A 21,962-nucleotide genomic window follows, 5' to 3' on the forward strand; every position below is an offset into this window, starting at 1 on the left:
CCTCATCCCAAGCCCCTGAAACCCTCCAGTGCTAAAGTGGATGCCATCCCATGACCCTCCAAGCCCATGGATTCCCCCCAGTGCCACTGGGGACCTTTCCTCACACCATTTGGAGCCCAGGGATCCCCCCAGTCCCACTGAGGACCCCATCCCCAGCGCCCCCCAAGCCCATGGATCCTCCCACGCCACCGATGACTCCATCCTGTGCCCCTCCCAAGCCCCTGTGTGCCCCCTACCCCATTGGGGATCCCATCCCAAGCCCATGGGTACCCCCCAGTGCCATCAGGGACCCCATCCCATAGCCCCCCAACCAAGGGGTGCCATCAGGGACCCCGTCCCAAACCCATGGACACCCATCAGTGCATCTGGGACCCCACCCAAGCTCCTCCATCCCTGTGGGTGCCCTTCTGCACCAGGAACCCCCCCCAGTCCCCCAGTGCCCCCAATGTGTGTGTGTTGGGGGGGGGGGGGTCTCACATGGTGACCACGCCCCTCGACCAAGCCACGCCCACTCGCCGAAACCACGCCCACCCGCCGAAGCCACGCCCCCGGTGCGCACTGCGGGTCCTCCCGGCCGCTAGGTGGCGCTGCAGCAGCGGCAGCCGCTCCGCGCCGTGCTCTGTGGTCCCGTGACGTCACTTCCGGGAGGCGCGGAGGCGAGGCCGCGGTGAGCGCCGGGGGTGAGGCGGGAGCCCCGGGCGGGGATGGAGGGAACGGCCCCGGTCCCTTGGGCTGGGGAGGCTCCGGAGGGGCGGGTCCCTGCCTCGGTGTGCTAGGGGCTCAGTGGAAGTGGAGGGTCCTGGTCTGGAGGGGCGAAGGCGCCGTGCTGGCGGAGCGCTGAGGCCTCGGGCCCGCTGTGCTGGGCTCTGGAGAGTCCCGGCGTGAGGGCCTGGGGCGGCTCCGGAGGAGTGAGGGGCTCCGGGCCTGGTGTGCTGGGCTCTGGAGAGTCCCGGCGTGAGGGCCTGGGGCGGCTCCGGAGGAGCGAGGGGCTCTGGGCCCGCTGCGCTGGGCTCTGCGGGCTCTGCAGAGATGGAGGGTCCCGGCTCTGGGGGGCTCGGAGGAACGGACGCCCCGGGATAGATGTGTGGGGTTCTGCGGTGATCTGGAGGAGCGAAAAATCCCGGCTCTGTGAGGGGTCTGGAGGCTCTGGTGAGGCAGAAGCCGCAATCCGGTGTGCTGCAGCCTGGGGGCTCGGGGAGGAGCTGAGCGCTCGGGCCGGGGTCCCAAAGGAGCTCAGTGGCACTGAAGGGGTGCGGGGGGGTTTGGTGGAACAGACCCCGGGCTCGCTGTGCTGCTCTGGGGGAGCTGGGTGTCGGAATCTGTGCTATTGATGATTCCCAGATTGTAGAAAGTCTCTGTCTGTCAGCCCCGCTGCCAAAGCAGAAGCCATAATTGGTCTGTGCTGGTTTCAAGGTTGTTTATTCTGTTTATCTCTAACATGTTCTGCTGCCCTGCCGCAGCTCTGTCCTGCAGGGCAGCGTGTGGGGCTCTGCCCTCAGTGGGATGGTACAAACATTAAATACCACAAACTACCTGTGCTGGATTTACAATAACGTGCCAATATCTGTCACCTACGTTGGACAGTGTGTCCCCAGCCTGAACCAACAGAAAAATGCCAACACCACAGTGAAACATGGAGGGCATGAAGAAGGAGAAAAAGGACAAGACACACCCAATTCCTCCATCTTGTCCCCTTTGAACCCCTAATCTAGAATCCTAAAATTTTACTTTTGCATCCGTGCCACACTTAATTATTACTCTTATCAAACACTCAGAGCTGGTAATTCATCCTGTAAGATTGAAAACTCTTTTCCATGGACAGAGATCACAGACAGTGTCTCTGGGGGCTCTGTCCAGGGGGGTTCCTGACCCCTGCCAGGGTCCCAGAGCTGCCAGGGCAGCCAGAGGGAAGCGCTGGATTCCCACATCTGGGAAGGGCTGGGAGGTGCAGGATGGAGGGAGGCACAGGGGACGCTGCAGGGCCCAGGTGGGGCTGGCGGGGGGAGCTCGGGCCAGGCAGGTTTGGCCCCCACAGACTCACCCTGTTCCCCTCCCCAGCCCTGCCGCAGCACCATGTCCTCCGAATCCAGCAAGAAGAGGAAGCCCAAGGTGATCCGCACGGACGGGGCCCCAGCCGAGGGCAAGAGGGGCAAGGGCGACACGGACCAGGTACAGACCTGCCCAGGGACCCGCCCACACCCCTTTGTGCTGGCCTGGCTTTCCCCGCTAGAAAACAATGCCCAGAGAAGCTGTGGCTGCCTCATCCTGGCAGTGTCCAAGGCCAGGTTGGATGGGGCTTGGAGAAAAGCTGGGGTAGTGGAAGGTGTCCATCCACGGGACTGGATGGGCTTTAAAGTGCTCCCTTCCCACCCAAAGCATTCTGGAATTCTGTGAATTGTGAGCTCCAGTTCCCCCAGCTTCCAATGCCTCCTGAACTCCCGCTGTGAATTCCTAAACCTGCTTCCATCTCTTTCAGGAGACACAAACACTCCTCTGGAGAGTGAGCACAAAGCTGGAAGATCCCTCAGGGATTTGCATGGTGCCTTCAAACCCTCCCGTGAGCAGCAGGATAGTGTAGGGTCAGCCAGAGTGGGGAGCGGGGTGGAGGAGGAGGAGGAGGAGGAGGAGGAGGAGGAGGAGGAGGAGGAGGAAGAGGAGGAAGAATCACCTTTCTGGTTTGTCCTCCATGTCATGTAGATCATGGAATATCCTGAGCTGGAAAGGATTCACAGGGATCCTCCAGTCCAACTCCTGGCCCTGCACAGACGCCCCAACGGTGTCAATTCAAATCTATAACAATAAAAGACAGCCTGAACTTGCCAGGTTTTTTAGTGTTTCAGTGACTGGTGGGTTGGGGATTGTTGGAACCGAGTCTTTTCCCTGTGTAAAGCCATGGGACTCGTGGGCACAGCAGAAATGGCAGCTTGTCCCCCAGAGCCCTTTCCAGAGGGAGGGATGAGCCACGGGAGGTGTCCTTGCCTTGGCAGGATGTCAGGTACTACAGCGAGGAGAGCGAGGTGGATCTGCGTGACCCCATCAAGGACTACGAGCTCTACAGGGAGACCTGCCAGGAGCTCCAGAGGCTCATGGCAGAGATCCAGGAGCTGAAGAGCCGGGGCATCAAGGAAAATGTGAGGAGAGGCCTGCACGTGTGGTGTAACGTGTCTGTCATTTGATGTTTCCCCATTAATCCCACCGGAAAGGCGGTGGGAGCTGTGATGTCTCCTGGGCAGAGTCAGGGACATGGAGCAGCCTCCCTTTGCCAGGCTGCTGGGGCAGGAATTGAGCTCTGGAAATGGAGCAGCCTCCCTTTGCCAGGCTGCTGGGGCAGGAATTGAGCTCTGGAAATGGAACAGCCTTCCTTGTCCAAGGCTGCTGGGGCAGAAATTGAGCTCTGGAATTGGAGCAGCCTCCCTTTGCCAGGCTGCTGGGGCAGGAACTGTGCTCTGGAAATGGAACAGCCTCCCTTTGCCAGGCTGCTGGGGCAGGAATTGAGCTCTGGAAATGGAACAGCCTTCCTTGTCCAAGGCTGTTGGGGCAGGAATTGAGCTCTGGAAATGGAAGTTTCCCTTGTCTTGGGTTCCTGGGGCAGAGATTTAGCTCTGGAATAGCCTCCCTTGTGCCAGGCTCCTGGGACATGTCGGGTGCTTCAGGCTGAGCCACCTCTGTTTCTGTCCTGAGGAAAAAGGCTGGAGTGGTTCTCTAAGGAGCCTGGACCCCCCTCCTGTGATCTGGCAGCAGGAGGCTCCCTCAGAAGCCCCAGTGACATAAATGTGGAGCCCCTTTTGTGGCAGGAATTCCCTGCAGAGGTGGTGCCAGCCATTTCTCCTGCTCCCCACCCCGCAGGCGTCGGAGATCGACGAGCGGCGCGTGCAGAGCTGTGTGCACTTCATGACCCTGAAGAAGCTGAACCGCCTGGCCCACATCCGGCTGAAGAAGGGCAGGGACCAGACCCACGAGGTAGCCAGGAGGGGCAGGGAGGGAGGAATGCAGCTTGGGATTTAGGGGGGTCAGAGATGGGGCAGGTCCTGCCTGTGCTGTGTGTGTGGTGTGAGGGGTTACACCTCGGCCAGGTCGTGGGGTTTGAGTTGGGGGTTTGTTCGCAGGCTCTGTCTTGGTTTGAACAGACAGGTGTCTGCTGAGGAAGGCAGGAGCCTCCCCTGAAATGGAAATTGTAAATGTAAACCCCCCCTCTCTCCAAATTATTATGGTCTTTGAAATTAAGGGGCTCTCGGGCAAAGATACGGGAGCAGGAATAACAGTTCTTTACTAGGAAAGTTAAAAATACAAATGCAATAGTACAAACAAACAAAAACAAACCAGTGCCAGAGTCAGAACAGGCCCTGTCCCCCTGTGGGTCAGGGAGGTGGCAGCAGTCCCATCCCAGGGTGGCTCAGCCCTCCTGCAGTGCCAGCTGTGCTTCTGCTGGAGCAGGATCCTGCACAAGGGGGGAGTTTTCCTCTGGAGCTCCAGGGCTGGGGGAGATGGGCCTGGGCTCCTCTGGGAATGCAGGGGGAAGAAAGCTGCTCCTCTGGGAATGCAGTGGGAAGAAAGCTGCTCCTCTGGGAATGCAGTGGGAAGAAAGCTGCTCCTCTGGGGATGCAGTGGGGAAGAAAGCTGCTCCTCTGGGAATGCAGTGGGGAAGAAAGCTGCTCCTCTGGGAATGCAGGGGGCAAAGGCTGCTGTGCTGTTCCCAGGTCAGATTGGATCCAGGTAGGAATGTTTGGCTCCTCCCCTGGGCAGAGCATCTCCCCATGGATGATGGAATTTTCTCAGCCATGCAGGGACAGTCAGTGGCCATGGACAGCAGAGATCTCCTGGAGGGAGGATTGGCTGTGGGAGAGATAAAGAAAAAACTGCCCCATGAACAGCAGAGAACTGCCCCAGCTCTGACAGATGGGGATAGAACACACACCCAGGCACATCTTTCAACCTGAGACAAGCTCAGATCTTGATAAACTCCTGCTGGGTGCAGGGCAGCTGTAATTAGATGAATAATGAAGGAGCAGTATCTGCTTTTGTCTCAAGTGCAGTCGGAGGTTAGAAACTCTGTTTCAAAGGTCTGGTGTTGGCAGGTGTATCAATGGGTGGATGATTGGCCTGGAAGCTCCATACTCAGAATTCTCAGAGGAGGGACTCTGTGTGCCCCAGCAAATGAGCCCTGTCTGTGCCTTGGCTTTGAAATGTGCAGGAAGGAGCAGGATCGGTCTCCTGTCACAATCTTTTGCTCCTCCAGCCTTTAAAACAACATTCTTCCCCTCCAGAATTGTTGCCTACTCTAAAACCTGCTGTCTCAAGCTGCTGTAGTGGGGCTGTGGTGGCTCTCTCTTGGTGACTGTTTTTCCTGCTCCGTCCCTGCTCTGGCTGTGTGTTTCAGGCAAAGCAGAAGGTTGATGCATATCACCTGCAGCTCCAGAACCTGCTCTACGAGGTGATGCACCTGCAGAAAGAGATCACCAAGTGCCTGGAATTCAAGTAAGCAGCGAGGGTGCAGAGGGATCAGTGGTGTGTCTGGGATGGGTGGGTGATTCCCACCCATGGGAGCTCTTCCCATGTTCCCTGAGTTCACTGTGGGAGCAGAGCAGGTGCTCCAGGTGTTTGTGATCATGGATTGGTTTGGATGGGCAGGAACACTAAAGCCCATCCAGTGCCACCCCTGCCATGGCAGGGACACCTCCCACCATCCCAGGCTGCTCCAAGCCCTGTCCAGCCTGTCCTTGGGCACTGCCAGGGATCCAGGGGCAGCCACAGCTGTGCCAGGGCCTGCCCACCCTCCCAGGAAACAATTCCTAATTCCAAATGTCCCATCCATCCCTGCCCTCTGGCACTGGGAAGCCATTCCCTGTGTCCTGTCCCTCCATCCCTTGTCCCCAGTCCCTCTCCAGCTCTCCTGGGGCCTCTTTAGGTCAAAACAAGTTCAGCTCATTGATGGTGGTGGCTCTGTAGCAGAGCAGGAAGCACTGTTGGACACTCCTATGGGACACACTGAGCACTTCCCACTTTTCCCTGGTCTGATCCATGTGTCCTGGCAGATCCAAACACGAGGAGATCGAGCTGGTGAGCCTGGAGGAGTTCTACAAAGAGGCTCCCCCTGAAATCAGCCGCCCTGCCATCACCCTGACCGAGCCCCACCAGCAGACCCTGGCCCGCCTGGACTGGGAGCTGGAGCAGCGCAAGAGGTGGGTCAGGGGTGTCCCCACTCCGTGTCCCAGCTCCAGGGATCTGGGCAGACACCCAGAGCTGTTGGGAGAGCAGATGTAGGGATGGAGTTTTTCACACCCTCTTGGATCAACGTGGAGGAGGCATTTATTGTGGAGCTGGGAGATTCCCTCTGTGCCAAGCAGGGCTCGCTGGGATCCTTGTTTCATAGGTCAGGGAGCTCTCTGGCACTGCCTGGTGATCCAAGGAGCAAAGGGAGCCCATCCTGGCTGGAGCTGCTGCCATTCCATGCCATGGTGTGGAGCTGCCAACCCCCCGGGCTGGGACAGCCCCGTGTCCTGCTGCTGGCGTCACCACTGTCCCAGGGCTCAGCTGCTCCTGGCTCCTGCCCCCTGGGAAAAACAAACATGACACAGCATTCCTGTGTTTGGATAACAGTCAGGCAGTGTCCACCTTCTGGAAAGATCAGTTGGAATGTGCTGGTGGGTGCAGCCTGAGGGCAGCTCAGCAGAGCAGATGAGAGCAGCCTCCAACACTTCATGTTTCCCTTTTCCCAGATCTTTTCCCTAAAACCTGGTTGCTTTTGCCTGGTGGAAGGCACAGCCAGGATCCTCCAGCTGGCTCTGCCTGTGGCACAGAGGAGTGTTCAGCCTGCAGATCTGAGGGTTGTGTGTAAAAATGATATTGCAAACCTCATGGAGACCCTCAGCTGCACGTTAAATTGCTGAGAAGCCTTGGAATTCCCAGTCCTCACTCTGTGGTGTCTAGGGAGTACCCCTGTCCATCTCCCACCACTGCTGAGGTGGAATATGGCTTGTTCAGTTGCTCACAAGCAGATGCCAGTGGTGCTCTGGGCATTTTGGGGTGTTGTTGAGGTTGTTGACATCCATCCATAATTTATGTTGGTGTTTTCAGCTGTGCAGCCCCATTGGATTGGCTTTGGATTCTTCTCCACCTTGTGTGAGGTGCCTCTGGAGTGGTGTGCAGGGATTTCAGTAGCTCTGTTTTGGGAGGGTGTGTGAACACTGGAGCTTGTGTAGGAGCCTGTTGGGATATGCAGTGACCCCCACAAATACACTTTTGCTTGGAAACAGAATCCAAGATCTGCAAGGTCAGGTCTGTTCCCCTTTGGAGAACCCTTGTCCTGGGCAGGTCACTTCCACACCCAATTCCCTGCTCCTGCTGGGAAAGGGCTTGCAGTCAGCAGCAATAAGGGGATCTGGTGTGTTCTCCCTAAACACAGGTGTATCCAGGGCTTGGAGCATCGTGGTGGGCTTGCATTTTCCTGGGGTTTCTCTGTTAAACCTTGACTATGTGACATGAAGTGGCTCTGGGGATATGAAGTGACAAAGCCTCTTAGGGAGCTTGGAGAGGTTGTGGGAGCAGATCTCCTGAAGGAAGATCCAGTTGCTGCCCTTTGTGGAGCACAGCATGAGGCTGTGCTTCCCCTTTTCCTTGTCTGTTTTCCATCTCCAATCAGTTCCTTCCTGCCTCCACTTGCCCTTGGCATTAGGAGCTCTGTGTTCGCCCCGTGTCCCAGGTCTCCTGGTTCCTTACATCAGGGCAGGAATGCTGGGGCTCATCATCCAGGTGGACCCCAGCAGGTTTAGAGCTGTGCTGTGCGGCAGTGACAGAATTCCCACCCCTAGGCTAGCAGAGAAATACAAGGAGTGCCTGACCAGCAAGGAGAAGATCTTGAAGGAGATTGAGGTGAAGAAGGAATATCTGAGCAGCCTCCAGCCTCGACTCAACAGCATCATGCAGGTACCTGAGCCCTGCAGGAGGTCCCACTCTGAGGGGCAGCTCCTGGGCTGGTTTGGGTTTGGAGATGTTTCATTCCCACTCAGGATGGGCAAGGGGCAGATCTGAGACCCCGCCCAGAGTTTCCTTTTTTATTTATGCAGCAATTCCTGCAGAACTGCAACTGCAGGAGCTGCTAAATGGGCCTTTCCCTGGAGAGCCCCATCCTCCTGTGACCGCCTTGGGAGGGAAGAACAGGAGGAGGAACTGGGTTATTTCCAGATCCAAAACTTTCCCAGCAGAGGCAGCTGCCAGCCCTTTCCTGGTGCTCTCCGTGTTTAACCCTGCACCACCTGTGCTGGCTTCATCTCCTGCTCTCTCAGGGTGAGGAGGATGAGCTGTTCCCTTCCCAGTGATGAAGGCTGTCCCTGTCATTCCCCAGGCCTCCCTGCCTGTGCAGGAGTACCTGTTCATGCCCTTCGACCAGGCTCACAAGCAGTACGAGACCGCCCGGCACCTCCCGCCGCCTCTCTACGTCCTCTTCGTCCAAGCCAGTGCCTACGGACAGGCCTGTGGTGAGCACTGAGGGCACGATGCCCCCCATGGGCCAGATTTCACTCCTGCCTGCAGGAATCACCACTTTTTGGGGGTCTTTCTCTGCTGCCTGCTCTGCTGTCAGATTCTGCTGAGTGCAGAGCAGCAGGGTGGCCCCTGGCACGGTGAGGCAGCAGCATTTGAAACCTTGTTTGCTCAGCTGCCTCGCTGGAAGACGTGCTTGGGAAGCTCCCTTCCCACCCCTTCCCCCCTTCCCAAGGTCAGCAGGGGTGTCCTTGCAGCCTGTGTGAGCTGGCTCAGTGCTGTCACAGCATCCCCAGAGCTGTCACGCCCTGCCTTGTGCCACCTGTGGGTGGTGGGGACCCCAGACCTTGTAGAGGCCATTCCCACAGCTCACCTGGAAACCTTCATCCCCTCAGGAAGCTTTGAATTTTGGGGGGATTTCTGGAGCCTCCCTGAGTTGGGAGGGATTTCCTGGAAGAGGTCAGGAATCCCACTGGCCTGTGCACACTCCTGTGTGGTGAGAGCTGTTCCTCTCAGTGCTGGAGGAGCATGGAAGGACACAGTGGTGCTTGGCCACACCAGGTCCCTGCTGCATCTGCAGCCATGGTGACACCCCTCCTCAGTCCCTGTTTGTCCCAGCCAGACCCCATCCTCTCTTGGCTCTTAATAAAGATTTGGCCCTTATGTTTTCCAGGGAGAGCTCCTCAAAACCCAGCGTTTTCCTCATTCTCTTACCTCATCCTTCCCAGGAAATTCAGCCCAGTGGTGGCCTCCCAGAACCTTCCAGACAGCCTCTCTTCCACTGGCCTTTTGCTGGAGTTTCCTTAACCAGGAGCTTTAGGGACAGGGCTGCTCTGCCCACTGCCTTTGCAGCAGGAGTGGCATTCCTAATTCAGTTTTCCTGTTTCCTTTGCAGATAAGAAGTTGGTGGTGGCCATTGAAGGGAGCGTGGAGGAAGCCAAGGCCCTTTATAAGCCACCTGAGGACTCGCAGGGTGAGCTTTGTTGTTGCACTGGGGACTTTTTCCTGTGTCTCTGCAGCTCCTGGGACCTTGCTTTTGTTGGGAGAGGGTTGTCAGGGGGAGCCAGGGCCTGGAAAAAGCCCTGGTGGTGCTGCTGGTGGTGGGAGAGCTGAGCCCTGGTGGTCCCTGCTGACACCCCTCTCTCTGCACAGATGATGAGAGCGATTCCGACGCAGAGGAGGAGCAAACCACGGTAAGGGACAGCGCTGTCCCCCTCTGAGTCCTCCCCCAGCATTGCATCAGGGGAGGTACTGGGAGAGCTGGGGCTGGGAACTGCCCCTGCACACTGGGAGTGTGCGTGGACGTGCAGGGATGTCACATCCTGACCTTTCTTAGGAGGAGGGAGCTGCCATTTCCAGCTGGTGTCCCAAATGCAGGAGCAGCCAGGGTACAGAGCTGCTCCTCTCGTGTCCCATCCCTGCAGCTCTCCGGCTGGAGCTGCTCCACTTTGTATAAATAGCCTGAGGGCAGGGAGCTGTGTCCATCCCGTGCCAAAAGCATTCTCTGCACCAGGGCTTGCTCAGCACTCCTTGGAGGAAGTGTTTCTCCTACAGATACTTCCAGCTGGATGCTGAGGAGAGGCCGGAGGTGCTGGCTGCTCCCAGCAGCAAAGCCTGAAGGGGCTCTGGGCCTCCACTCCCAGCCCCCAGCAGCAGAGCCAGGTGTATGGGGCTGTTCTGTGGGGAAGGGTAAAGGGAAGAGCCTCGTGTGTCCAGAGAAGGGAAGGGAGCTGGGAAGGGGCTCAGCCTGGAGAAAAGGAGGCTCAGGGGGACCTTGTGGCTCTGCACAGCTCCTGACAGGAGGGGACAGCCGGGGGGGTCGGGCTCTGCTCCCAGGGAAGAGGAGGAAAGGAAAGAGTTTGTCAGAGGAGGATATTGGGAAAATTCCTTCACAGAAAGGGTAGTCCAGCCCTGGCACAGCTGCCCAGGGCAGTGGGGGAGTCCCTGTCCTGGGAGGAATTGAATAGCTGTGTGGTTGTGGCACATGGGGACAGGGGTCAGTGGTGGCCTTGGCAGTGCTGCAGGGGTGGTTGCCCTTGATGCTCTCAGAGGGCTTTTCCAACCTAAAGGATTCAGTGATTCTGCGTTCTGCCTCTTGTAGTGGGAAAACTTTTGGGGCAGCAGGTCCTTGGCTTTGTCTACCAAGAATGGAGACTTTCCCTGGAGTTGAAGGAATGACAGGAACTGTCAGCTGGAGCTGAGTGAGGCTTTCCTGCTCCTCTCCCTTCCCAGGACAGCTGTGGCCATGGTGCTGGGGGATTGAGGGAACGAGCTGAGTGCTGGGAAGGTCCATGGGTTGGGGAGGAGCAGGAGAAGGCTCTGACAGCTGTTTTGTCCCCCCAGAAGCGGCGCAGGCCCACCCTGGGCGTGCAGCTGGACGACAAACGCAAGGAGATGCTGAAGAGACACCCCTTGTCCGTCACCTTGGACCTGAAGTGCAAAGGTGAGGAGCTCTGGGGTGGGACAGCAGCTCAGGGACTGACCCCAGCAGCACCCTGGGGACCTTGGCAGGAGCTGGGTGTGTGGAGGGGTTTCTCTGAGCTGGAGCAGGCACCAATGTCACCCCTTCTGTGTGGGCAGATGACAATGTGCTTCACCTGACCTTCCACTACCTGATGAACCTCAACGTCATGACAGTGAAAGCCAAGGTGACCACTGCCACGGAGATGACCACGGCCATCAGTGCTGGGTAAGGAGAGCCTGTGGGCAACAAACCTGGAGATCATCAAGCAGTGACTCCATGGGGTTTGGGAGCCCTGCAGAGCCTGGAGCTCATTGGGCAGTGACTCCACGGGATTTTGGAGCCCTGCAGAGCCTGGAGGTCATTGGGCAGTGACTCCATGGGATTTTGGAGCCCTGCAGAGCCTGGAGGTCATTGGGCAGTGACTCCATGGGATTTTGGAGCCCTGCAGAGCCTGGAGGTCATTGGGCAGTGACTCCATGGGATTTTGGAGCCCTGCACAGCCCAGAGCTCATTAAGCAGTGATTCCATGGCATCCAGAAACCCTACACAGCCCAGAGCTCATCAGACAGGCATCCCTCTGCCCCTGTGGGTTTGGGAGCCCTGCACAGCCCAAGCACCTTCCTCCCCCTCTCCTCTGCCATGACAAGCCAGAGTCAGGAGTTTGGGAACCTCTCAGCAGTGGCAGAGCTGTCAGGAACTGAGGGAAAGTCTCTCCTGCTGACACACTCAGCCTCCCTCCCACAGGCAGCTCCCTCACCTGACTGTTCCTGAGGTCACCTTGTCCTGAGCTCCAGAGATGCAGCTGCCTCTGCCTGTGTTCTCCAGAGCCTGCTGGAGCCTGATTGGTGTGAGGAAAAGCTGAAGTGGCAGCTTTGGGAGCCTGCCCAGGGAGCTCCCAGCAGCTGCCACCTCCCTGGTGGCTCTCCCTGGGACAGGAGGTGGAAAAGGGAGGGAAAAGGGGAAAGGGAAGGAAAAGGGAGGTGGGAGAAGCTGGTCTGGGCTTGCCTGGGAGCAAGTGCTGCCTTCCCAGCCTGTCCCATGTGCAGCCTCCTCGTCCTATTGGGGTTTTCTTCTTGCTGCAGACACCCCAAACCCTCTGTGACAGCAGCTGGAGATCCTGTGCAGGGCATTCCCTCCCTCCTGCTGCCCTTGGCTGTGTTACCCCAAACCAGGGAAGCTGTGCCTTGAGCCAGACCCCAAATCCTACAGCCCATTGTGCCTGGTCGGTGCTGTGAGCGCAGTCAGACATGGGGAATTTTGTGGCACTGGAGGGAGCAGCTTCCTGGAAGAGCAGGAGCTGCTGCCCTGTGATTTCCATCCTGCTCCAGGCAGGGAGGAGACAGCTCTCCATTTGGAGTGGAATTAGGGGAAAGTCATTCTGGTCTTAACTCATGAAGCTCATAATCCCCTTCTCTGGGCTTGAGGGCTGTTCATGGAGGGAGGAAGAGCCCAGAGTGCTGCTGATTTACCTCTCTCCTCTTTCTGCCAGGGACCTGCTCTCCCCAGACTCCCTCCTCAACTGCCTCTATCCAGGGGACCACGGGAGGAAAACGCCCAACCCGGCCAACCAGTTCCAGTTTGATAAAGTGGGGTGAGTGTCACCCAGGCCATTGCTTGCTCCAGCATAGCAAATCCTCCCTGGCTTGATGTGACCCTTCCTCATTGTCCCCACAGCATCCTGACCCTGAGTGACTACGTGACAGAGCTGGGACACCCCTATGTGTGGGTGCAGAAGCTGGGTGGCCTGCATTTCCCCAAGGATCAGCCTCAGGCATGGCACAAACCCCTCCCCTGTCCCCCACAACATTGGGCTGAGCTTTAGGGTCCCATCCTATCCCCCTGCTGGCACCAGCTGCTCTCAAACCATGTCTGAGAGGCTTTGCTGGGCTGGATCCCTGTGAGGCCACACTGACATATTTCATGTCACACACGTGATAGTCCAAGCCCTTTTGGTGACTGAAGGATGGGTGCCTGTCCCTGTGGGGATGTGGCTCCTGGCCTGACATCCCTCCTGCCCACAGCACACAGTGGCTGCTGACAATTCCCTGAGTGCCAGCCACATGGAGCTGACTGTCAAGCTGCTCCGGAGCCGCCTGCAGTCCCGCCTGGCCCTGCACAAGCAGTTTGCATCCCTCGGTGAGTGCTGGGCTCCCCACCCTTCCCTGGGGACAGGGGTGCAGAGGCAGGGTCCTGCCAGGCTCCCTGCCCTTCCCTGGGGACAGGGGTGCAGTGAGAGGGTCCTGCCAGGCTCCCTGTCCTTCCCTGGGGACAGGGGTGCAGTGGCAGGGTCCTCATGCAGGGAAGCATCTCTTCCCTGCTCAGCCAAGCTCCAAGTGGCCGTGGTCCTGAATCCCAGTTGTTCCAAGCTATTGCCCACCTTCAGCCAGTGCCTGAACTGGGAGGAAGAGTGGAACAGGAGAGGAGACATCAGCTGGTTGATGTCACATTGGATGGGTGGCAGTGCCACCCTCAGCATTCTCAGTTGTTCCCTCAGACCTTGGGAGTTGTAGGAATGAAGGAGCTGCCCCATTTTGGGTGGCAGAGGAAGGCTCTGGCCCTTCCAGTGCCCAGCACGTCTTTGGGAATGGCCATCCCAGCACTGGGAAGTGATTTGGGACGTGATGGGAGGTGAGATGCACGCCATGCATGTTTGTGTGCCTGTCAAGCAGCCCAGGAATCCTGTGGGACTACAGGCCAGGGATGCAGCGGGATCACAGGCCAAGGATTGTGTGGGATTACAGGCCAGGGATCCCATGGGATTACAGGCCAAGGATTGTGTGGGATTACAGGCCAGGGATCCAGCGGGATCTCAGGCCAAGGATTTTGTGGGATTACAGGCCAGGGATCCAGCGGGATCACAGGCCAAGGATTGTGTGGGATTACAGGCTAGGGATCCAGCGGGATCACAGGCCAAGGATTGTGTGGGATTACAGGCCAGGGATCCCATGGGATCACAGGCCAAGGATTGTGTGGGATTACAGGCCAGGGATCCAGCAGGATCACAGCCAAGGATTGTGTGGGATTACAGGCCAGGGATCCAGCGGGATCACAGGCCAAGGATTCTGTGGGATCACAGCCCAGGGATCCCATGGGATCACAGCCAGGGCCTCTGCTAGGCGGCTGATGGAGCTGCTGAAGGACATCCTCGTGCCCAGGTCCCGCTTTAGGAGTGTCCCCACTGCAGGAGAGCAGCAGAGCAGTGTCCCCAGCCCTGCCCTGCTCAGGGCCCTGTCCTTGCTTTCAGAGCACGGCGTTGTGCCGGTGTCCAGCGAGTGCCAGCAGCTCTTCCCGACCAAAATCGTCTCGCGCCTGGTGAAGTGGACTGCCATTCCCTACGAGGATTATGCTGTAAGTGCTGAGCACCAGGGCTCAATCCCTCCCTCCCAGCTCCCTTCCAGCTCCCACGTGGCACTGGAGCCATCATTCCTCCTCCTCCTCTCAGGAGCTGCCCTACACTAAAGATGTGATAGAGGCTGGCTTGGCTGAAGACACTCACCTCTACTACATGGCCCTGATAGAGAGGGGAACAGGTAGGCCCCTTTCCTTCCTTTGGGAATTCCAATCCTCATCCCAGGGCAGCTTCATGGGCAGTCCAGCTGGCTGGAGGCCCTGTCAGTGACACCTTTTCCCTGCTCAGCCAAGCTGCAGGCGGCCGTGGTGCTGAACCCCGGGTATTCCACGCTGCCTCCCGTCTTCAGCCTGTGCCTGAACTGGAAGGGAGAGCGCAACAGCAGCAACGACGACAACATTCGGGTACTGTGGGGTGGGGCTGCCTTTTTGGAGGTGTCCCCAGCAGTTCTGTGTCTCTGACAAGGGAATGTTGGAGTGAGCTGGTGGCTGGACGCTCCTGGGAACGCAGAGTAAACATCCAAGCCTGTGCCAACCTCATCCCTGTTTTCCAGGCCATGGAGAGCGAGGTCAATGTCTACTACAAGGAGCTGTGGGGGCCCAAACCTGGCTACCAGCTGCTGACCAACCAGCTGCAGCGCCTGTGCATGGTGCTGGATGTGTACCTGGAGACAGAGCCCCACGATCCCAGCGTGGAGGGGCCCAAGGAGTTCCCCCAGGAGAAGATGTGTCTGCGCCTGGTCAGGTGGGAGCTGGCTGGGGGCTGAGGGTGCTGCCAAGGACTCTGGTGGCATTGCTGTTCCTGGGAGCCTGTCCTAGAGGGATTGGCCTGCACAGCTGGGCAGTAGCCCTGGAACTGGGTCTTTTCTGGGGGTGCCATGGGATGTTCCTGATCCCTGAGGTCACAGCCTCTCCTTCTCCTCTTCCAGGGGTCCCCTGCGCCTGAAACCCTTCAAGTTCAACTACCCCCAGGGGTTCTTCAGCCATCGCTGAGCAGCCCTGGGCCGCACTCTGGGATGGGACTCGTTCACTCTGTGGGAGGAGTGCTCCCATCCTGACCTTTCTGCTCCTTTTACAATATTTTGGGCTTTGTTTGAAGGTTTTGTAGTCAAAGGGATTAAACTGAGCTAAAGAAAAAACTGCGTGGGTGGCCTAGTCTGTGCAGAGGGGCTGGGATGAGGGATCTGTGAGGGCTGCAGCAAGCCTTGTGTCCCAGCCCTGGGCTCTGACAGCCTTTCCAGGGATGCTCCCTGCCTCCTGCCTTCCCTCCCCACCACAGGGACTGGGGAGCTGAGATGGCTAAAAACTGAGGTGGCTAAAAATAGCCCTTTTCCAGAGCCCGCACTGCAGCCCCAGCCTGTCCTTGCCGGCTGGCTGCCATCCCACTCAGCACAATCCTGCATGCTGGGGGGCTTCTCTGCTCCCTGGGCTTGGAGGGGAGCAGAGCAGGGTCCTGGGAGAGGCAGGAGGAGGGCTGGGACACCTGGCTTGTCCTGGTTGGCATCAGGGAGTTGGGATGTGCCCCCTCCCCTGCACCGCTCTGCGTGGGGGTCCCAGACTGGCAGAGCTGGGGTTCCACCCCCCCTCCAAAGGTCACTGTCCCTCCTTCATCCCAGCCTGTCTTCCCTGGGAGTGACTTCTCCCCCAGGAGGTGTGAGAGCCCCTCTCCTGCTCCCCTCACAGCCCTCGGTGCAGTGCTGCAGTGCCGGGCTGTGCCGCAGCCCTCGGGTTAAACCAGGCTCTCCCAGTCCCTTGGGAACCATGCTTTAAAAAAGAAGGAGGGGAAAAAACACACTGAAATCCTTTGGAAAGCGTGGCAGGGCTGGCCCTGTTTCCATCCTCAGGACACAGGGCCCTCCGTGCCTGCTGTGGGGGGTGTTTCCCCTCTGGAAAACCTGGTGTCACCCACCCCAGCCCTGGGTGATAGATCCCAGCCCCACATTCCCAGCCTCTTTCCCTGCCTTCTCCCCAGGACAAGCCAGCAGAGCCAGGGTGTCTCTGTAAGCACTTTTTATTTGGTTATTGCACAGAAAGCAAAGATCAGTGGGCTGAGGTTCCTGGTGCACCGTGTGTGTCTGTGAGCATCCCAGCAGCTCCCAGCCTCTCCCACCTCTGCCCAGAGGGACTGTCACCCCCCAGGGCAGGGCAGGACCCCGCCAGCCCCCCCAAGCAGCTACAGCTCTGCATTGCACTCATCCATCCATTGCACATACATTAAATAAATGCACTTAGAGGAGAAGGGTGGTGGGGTTCCCCTGGGGGTCCCCCCTCTTCTCCTGGGTTATAATTCAAGTGTTTAAATGTGGCGCTCGGCGAATATCACGTTCTGCGAGGGAAGCAATCGCCCACCCGAGGGGCTCTCACGGGCCTATTGCTAAGGGAAAGCCTGGCCTGGGGGGCCCTGGGGGTCCCTGGGGTCCCACCCTGGGCCCAGCCATCGGAGGGAGCGGAGCAGCTCCTGTGCCCGGAGGTGCCTTCGGCGCCCGGGACTCTTCCATCACTTCTTCCCCGGCTCTGGGGCTGTGCCCTCCTTGCTGGAGGGAGGCTCGGCTTTGGGGGGTTCCTTACTGGCTTTGGGCTCATCTTTGGGTTTTGCTTTAGCTTTGGGTTCCTCCACTTTCTTGGGTTCCTCTGCTTTCTCCTTCTTGGGTTCCTCCACCTTCTTAGGCTCCTCTGCCTTCTCCTTCTTGGGCTCCTCAGCCTTTTCTTTCTTGGGCTCTTCCGCCTTCTTGGGCTCCTCCACCTTCTCCTTCTTGGGTTCTTCTACTTTCTTCTTGGGCTCCTCTACCTTCTCCTCAGCCTTTGGCTTTTCAGCCTCCTTGGTGGCCGCTTTGCTGACCTCCTGCTGAGGTTTTGCTGGAGCCTCCTCAGCTTTTCCCTCTTTGGCAGGTTTGGGGCTTGGTTTGGTCTCTTTGGCCTGTGGAGCTGGAGGTTCTGGCACAGCAGTTGCCTTCTCCTTGGGTTTCTCCTCTGCCTTGGCTGGGATGTCCTTTTTGGGAGCTTCCTCAGGCTTGGAGGGAGCCTTCACCTCCTTTGTGGGGGCCTTTGGAGCAGGGCTTGGCTCCTTGACTGGGGCCACTTCCTTCTGCGGAGACTTGGCCTCCTCCTTCATGGGAGATTTGGCCTCCTCCTTCATGGGAGATTTGGCCTCCTCCTTCATGGGAGACTTGGCTTTCTCTGGGGACTTCACAGCCAGGGGCTTGGCCTCCTCCTTCGAGGGGCTTGGGGGCTTCTCTGGGGATTTGGCAGATGGGGGTTTGGCTTCCTCCTTAGAGGGAGTTGCAGGTGGCTCTGGGGATTTCACAGCTGGGCTCTTGGCCTCCTCTTTAGAGGGGGCTGGGGGTTTCTCTGGGGACTTGACAGTCGGGGTCTTGGCCTCATCCTTTGAGGGAGGTGTGGGTTTCTCTGGGGATTTCACTGTTGGAGTCTTGGCCTCATCCTTTGAGGGAGGTGTGGGTTTCTCTGGGGATTTCACTGTTGGGGTTTTGGCCTCATCCTTTGACGGAGGTGTGGGTTTCTCTGGGGATTTCACTGTTGGGGTTTTGGCCTCATCCTTTGACGGAGGTGTGGGTTTCTCTGGGGATTTCACTGTTGGAGTCTTGGCCTCCTCTTTAGAGGGTGTTGGTGGCTTTTCAGGAGATTTGACAGCTGGAGTCTTGGCTTCTTCCTTTGAGGGGGTCGGGGGTTTCTCTGGGGACTTCACAGCTGGGCTCTTGGCCTCCTCCTTTGAGGGGGTTGCAGGTTTTTCTGGGGATTTCACAACTGGGGTCTTGGCCCCCTCCTTTGAGGGGGATGGGGGCTTTTCAGGGGACTTGACTGCTGGGGTCTTGGCCTCCTCCTTTGAGGGGGTTGCAGGTTTTTCTGGGGACTTGGCCTCCTCCTTTGCAGGAGACTTGGCCTTTTCTTCACCCTCTTCTTCAGCTTTCTCCTCTTCTTCTTCCTCTGCCTCTTCCTCCTTCTCTTCAGCTTTTTCCTCTTCAGCCTCTTTCTCAGCCTCCTCCTCCTCTGTGACCTCCTCGGTCACCTGGATTTCCTCTGTCTGCTCCTCCACAATCACCGTCTCCTTCTCTGATTTTTCCACCACCTTGATCTTCTCCTCGCTCTTCACCTTGATGCTGGTGGTGATGCTGGGAGGCTTGGGGACCACCTCGGGGTAGGAGAGCATCCCAATGCCAGTCTCGAGCCGATACTCCTCCCCTTCCAGGAGCTTTCTGCCAGGGAGAGACCAGAGCAGGGCACTCAGTGATGGCTTCTCCTCTCCTCCCATGACCAGGAGCAATGTCCTGCAGCTCCATCTCCCTCCTGCCCCGTCCTGGATGCTCCTCCTACTCACGTGCCCTGGGATGAGCAGGTTTTCCTGCCCTTCCCTCCACACACCACTGCATCACCCAACTGGACATTGCCCACCACGGCTTTGGAGGATGGATGATTTGCTCACCAAAAAGAGCCCAGGTGTTAACAAGGGACCTTAGCAGACCTGGCTGAGACCCCCCCACACCTTCCCCTGCCCCCCCTGTACCTGTAGGCAGCAATTTCGATGTCCAGGGCCATTTTGACATTGAGCAGATCCTGGTACTCGCGGAGCTGAGCTGCCATCTCCCACTTGGTGTTCCTCAGCTCGCTGTCAAGCTGCTGGATGGTTTCCTGTGGGCAGACAGAGCAATAGTGGCGAGGGAGGACACACATGGCACAGTCCCCAGGAGAAGGGGGACACAAGAGCACCCCTAAACTGTCCCCCGGTCTTCAGCACCACGGTGTCCTCATGGAGCTGTCTGCAGCCACCTCCTCCTGCAGACACACGGGGAAGGGGACACAGCCAGGGGTGGTTTCAGGGTGTCCAGTTGCCTTGGGGGATCTGGCAGGAGCCCTGCATGCCCTGAGCAAGGAGCTGCACTCCAGCTGAGCCCCTGGCCTGCTCCCAGCCCTGCCTCCAGCAGGGACAAGCAGTGGGAAGGCTTCCAGGGCTGAAGTTCAGTTCACTGAATGCTTCAGTTCCCATGGGAGCTGAACTCCAGCTGGAGGCTGATGGGCACCACCTTGGGGACAGCACTTCATTCCAAGGTCACCAGGGCAGCCTTCACTTCCCAGATCTGGGGCACAGGATGTGGCCCAAACCCTGGACACACTTCCATGGTGTTCATGACCATCCTCACGGGCAGCTCAGTGCCAGGCAGAGCCATGGGGCAGCTGCAGAGCTGCTGAGGGACACGACAGCCCAGACACCACCTCAGGCTCTGGGATCCTGCTCCCTGTGGGCTGGGGAAGGCCTGACAACTCCTTCACATCCCCGAAGCCAAAATCCCAGCGCTGCCCCTCCCCAGCAGCTGGATGGTCCCTCCCCAGCCTGGGCCGCTGCCCACTGCGCCACGGCACCTGGTAGGACAGGACATCTGCATGGTGGCGCTCCTCCGAGTCCTGCCTCTGCCTCTCCAGCGACTCCTGGGTCCCTTTGAGGGCCTCCAGCTCGGTGGTCTTGGCCTGGAGCTGCCGGCGGTACTCGGAGATCTCCTCCTGGGCCAGGCGCATGGCGTCCGTGTTCACCTTGGCCACCTCCGAGAGCTTGTCCAGCCTCACTGCAATGGAAAAGGGAGCTGCAGGGCGGGAGGGAAGGAGGCTGCAGCCTCCCCTCCTCGGGGAAACTCAAACCTGTCCATGCCACACATCCCTGTGCTCTGCAGAGCCCCCCCAGCTCCCTGAGCACTCTGCCTTCCTTCCCCACCCCTCGCTCCATCTCTGCCGGGAAGTGAAGGAGGATGGGCAAAACCAACTCGGGCGTGTTTCTGCCATCCTGGACTTCAGCCGGAGCAGATCCTCGCTGCAGTCCCCGCCTCCCCTTCAGCTGTGCCACAGCCCCTGCCCCACGGCGCTGCCCCCATCCCAGACACGCCAAGCCTGCCCCGCGGCGGGGGGGGTTTTACCGCAGCGCCCTGCGAACGCCCCAGGGGACGAGGTGGGGGCACAGAATGAGGGGACAGCAATGGGGAGCACCGATCCTGCGGCTCCCGGGGCGCCCCGGGGTCGGGGCTGCCGCTGCCCGCGGTGCTGAACCGCCGCTGTCCGCGGTGCTGGACCCGCCCTGCGCTCCCGGGGCTCAGCCTGGGGTGCCGACCCCACCCACACCCCCCCCAGCACCTTAGTGTCCCCCCGCCCCCCAAAAAGAGCCACTCCCTGTCCTCCCCTCCCGCACAGGGATGCGGTACCGCCCCGCTCTCCCCAGCGCTGCAAACATCACCCCTGGCCTCGCCCCGGCTCAGAGGGACCAGCACAACACCTGCAGCGTCAGGGGGGCCCGGCACCCCAAAAACTTACTGGGTGCCGGGCCAGTGATCCTGGAACCCTCCTGGAAACTCCCTGCGGGGCAGAGGGGAGTCGGGCAGCGCAGCGCAGGCACTGGGGCTCTGGGGGCAGGGATGGGGTCACCCTGAAGGCTCCCGGGGCTCTGGGGGCAGGGATGGGGTCACCCTGAAGGCTCCCGGGGCTCTGGGGGTACGGGAGGTCCCCGCACACTGCTGGGGTGGGGGACACTAACGCCCTCCCCGAACACAGTATATGGGGCTCGCTATCCCAACACCTTCCCGGAGCACAGTAGAGGTGGGAGGGGTCCCTGCACCTCCCGGGGTGGGGGCACCCTAACACGACACAGAGAGCGGAGTTTTGGGGGGGTCCACGCATCCCTCGGGCCTCCCTCGCTCCCTTCGCTCCATCCCCATCCCGGAGCGCGGCAGTCCGGGCTATCCCCGGGGATGTACCGGGATGCCACCGGCGCGTTCGGCGGCCACACCCCGGCACTCACCGCGGAACCACTCCTCGGCCTGCAGGGTGCTGCGGGCCGCCGTGCCCTCCAGCTGTGCGCGCAGGTCTCGGAGCGCTGCGGTGACCCCGGGGCGCAGCGATGCGGGCGGCTCTGCGGGCAGCTCGGGGCGAGCCCCCCGCAGCAGCGCTCCCACCTCGGCTCGGTGCTGCCTCCGCAGCTGCTCCGCCTCCTCCCGCAGCGCCCGGGCTCGCTCCTCCAGCGGCGCCCGCGCCCGTTCCTCCTGCGCCGAGCGCTGCGCCAACCCTCGGGCCGCCGCCTCCAGCTCCGAGCGCTGCCGAGCCTCGTCCTCCAGCCTTCCCCGCAGCGCTGCCACATCCTCGGCCAGGCGCGCCCTCTCCAGCCGCAGCTGGCCCTTCTCGGCGCCCAGGCGCAGCACGGTGCCCCGCATGTCCCGCAGCTCCCGCGCGTACAGCTCGCCCATGGCCGAGCGCCCCGCCTGCTGCTGCCGCAGCGCCGCCGCCTCCGCCGCCAGCGCCCGGTTCTGCTGCTCCAGCGCCCGCACCCGCTCGATGTAACCGGCGAAGCGGTCGTTCAGCACCTGCAGCAGCTCCTTCTCGTTGCGCGCCCGCGGTTCGCCGTTCAGCGAGTCCAGGCTCTCGGTGGAGGACGCGGCCGCGCTGCCGCCGCCGCCCCCCGCGCCCCGCGCCCGTCCCAGCAGCGGGGCCGGCCACGAGTAGAAGCCGCTGGAGGCGGCGGAGCGCGGGGCAGCGCGGCCCGGCTCCTTGCGGAGCCCCCCCGGGGGTCCCAGCAGCGTTTCCAGCATCAGGCTCATGGCGACCCCCGCCCTCGCTGCGGCACCGGAGCGCCCGCCCGATTTATATAAGCCACCGGCAGCGGGGGTGGGCACCGGCACCGGCA

At 59.8% G+C, this 21,962-nt stretch overlaps 2 protein-coding genes across 7 annotated transcripts; one reads left to right on the forward strand and one right to left on the reverse strand.

The window, feature by feature from the left end:
- The first annotated feature begins 572 nt into the window (after positions 1-572).
- On the forward strand, positions 573-16,577 carry THOC5 (THO complex subunit 5). 5 transcript variants are annotated; one of them, XM_030285554.4, is made up of 21 exons: positions 576-667; positions 2,059-2,169; positions 2,477-2,557; positions 2,988-3,131; positions 3,847-3,960; positions 5,378-5,475; positions 6,033-6,179; positions 7,809-7,923; positions 8,342-8,474; positions 9,374-9,451; positions 9,631-9,671; positions 10,822-10,921; positions 11,059-11,167; positions 12,432-12,533; positions 12,617-12,713; positions 12,964-13,078; positions 14,187-14,290; positions 14,385-14,472; positions 14,580-14,695; positions 14,845-15,035; positions 15,220-16,577. In XM_030285554.4, the coding sequence occupies exons 2-21, from the start codon at positions 2,074-2,076 to the stop codon at positions 15,281-15,283; spliced, it is 2,133 nt and encodes a 710-aa protein (XP_030141414.2). In that variant the 5' UTR covers positions 576-667; positions 2,059-2,073; the 3' UTR covers positions 15,284-16,577. The 5 variants fall into 5 exon arrangements, with proteins under 5 accessions (XP_030141418.2, XP_030141414.2, XP_030141415.2 ...); XM_030285555.4 differs by having other exon boundaries at positions 636-680; XM_030285558.4 differs by lacking the exon at positions 2,477-2,557 and having other exon boundaries at positions 573-667.
- On the reverse strand, positions 16,284-21,935 carry NEFH (neurofilament heavy chain). Of its 2 annotated transcripts, XM_072936178.1 has the most exons (5): positions 21,084-21,935; positions 19,664-19,863; positions 18,810-18,934; positions 17,463-18,501; positions 16,284-17,414 (listed from the first exon to the last, which is right to left on the reverse strand). In XM_072936178.1, the coding sequence occupies exons 1-5, from the start codon at positions 21,874-21,876 to the stop codon at positions 16,788-16,790; spliced, it is 2,784 nt and encodes a 927-aa protein (XP_072792279.1). In that variant the 5' UTR covers positions 21,877-21,935; the 3' UTR covers positions 16,284-16,787. The 2 variants fall into 2 exon arrangements, with proteins under 2 accessions (XP_072792279.1, XP_030141398.4); XM_030285538.4 differs by having other exon boundaries at positions 16,284-18,501; positions 21,084-21,934.
- Between the last annotated feature and the right edge of the window lie 27 nt (positions 21,936-21,962).

The sequence above is a fragment of the Taeniopygia guttata genome, chromosome 15 (assembly GCF_048771995.1).
Source record: "Taeniopygia guttata chromosome 15, bTaeGut7.mat, whole genome shotgun sequence".
Taxonomy (NCBI): domain Eukaryota; kingdom Metazoa; phylum Chordata; class Aves; order Passeriformes; family Estrildidae; genus Taeniopygia; species Taeniopygia guttata.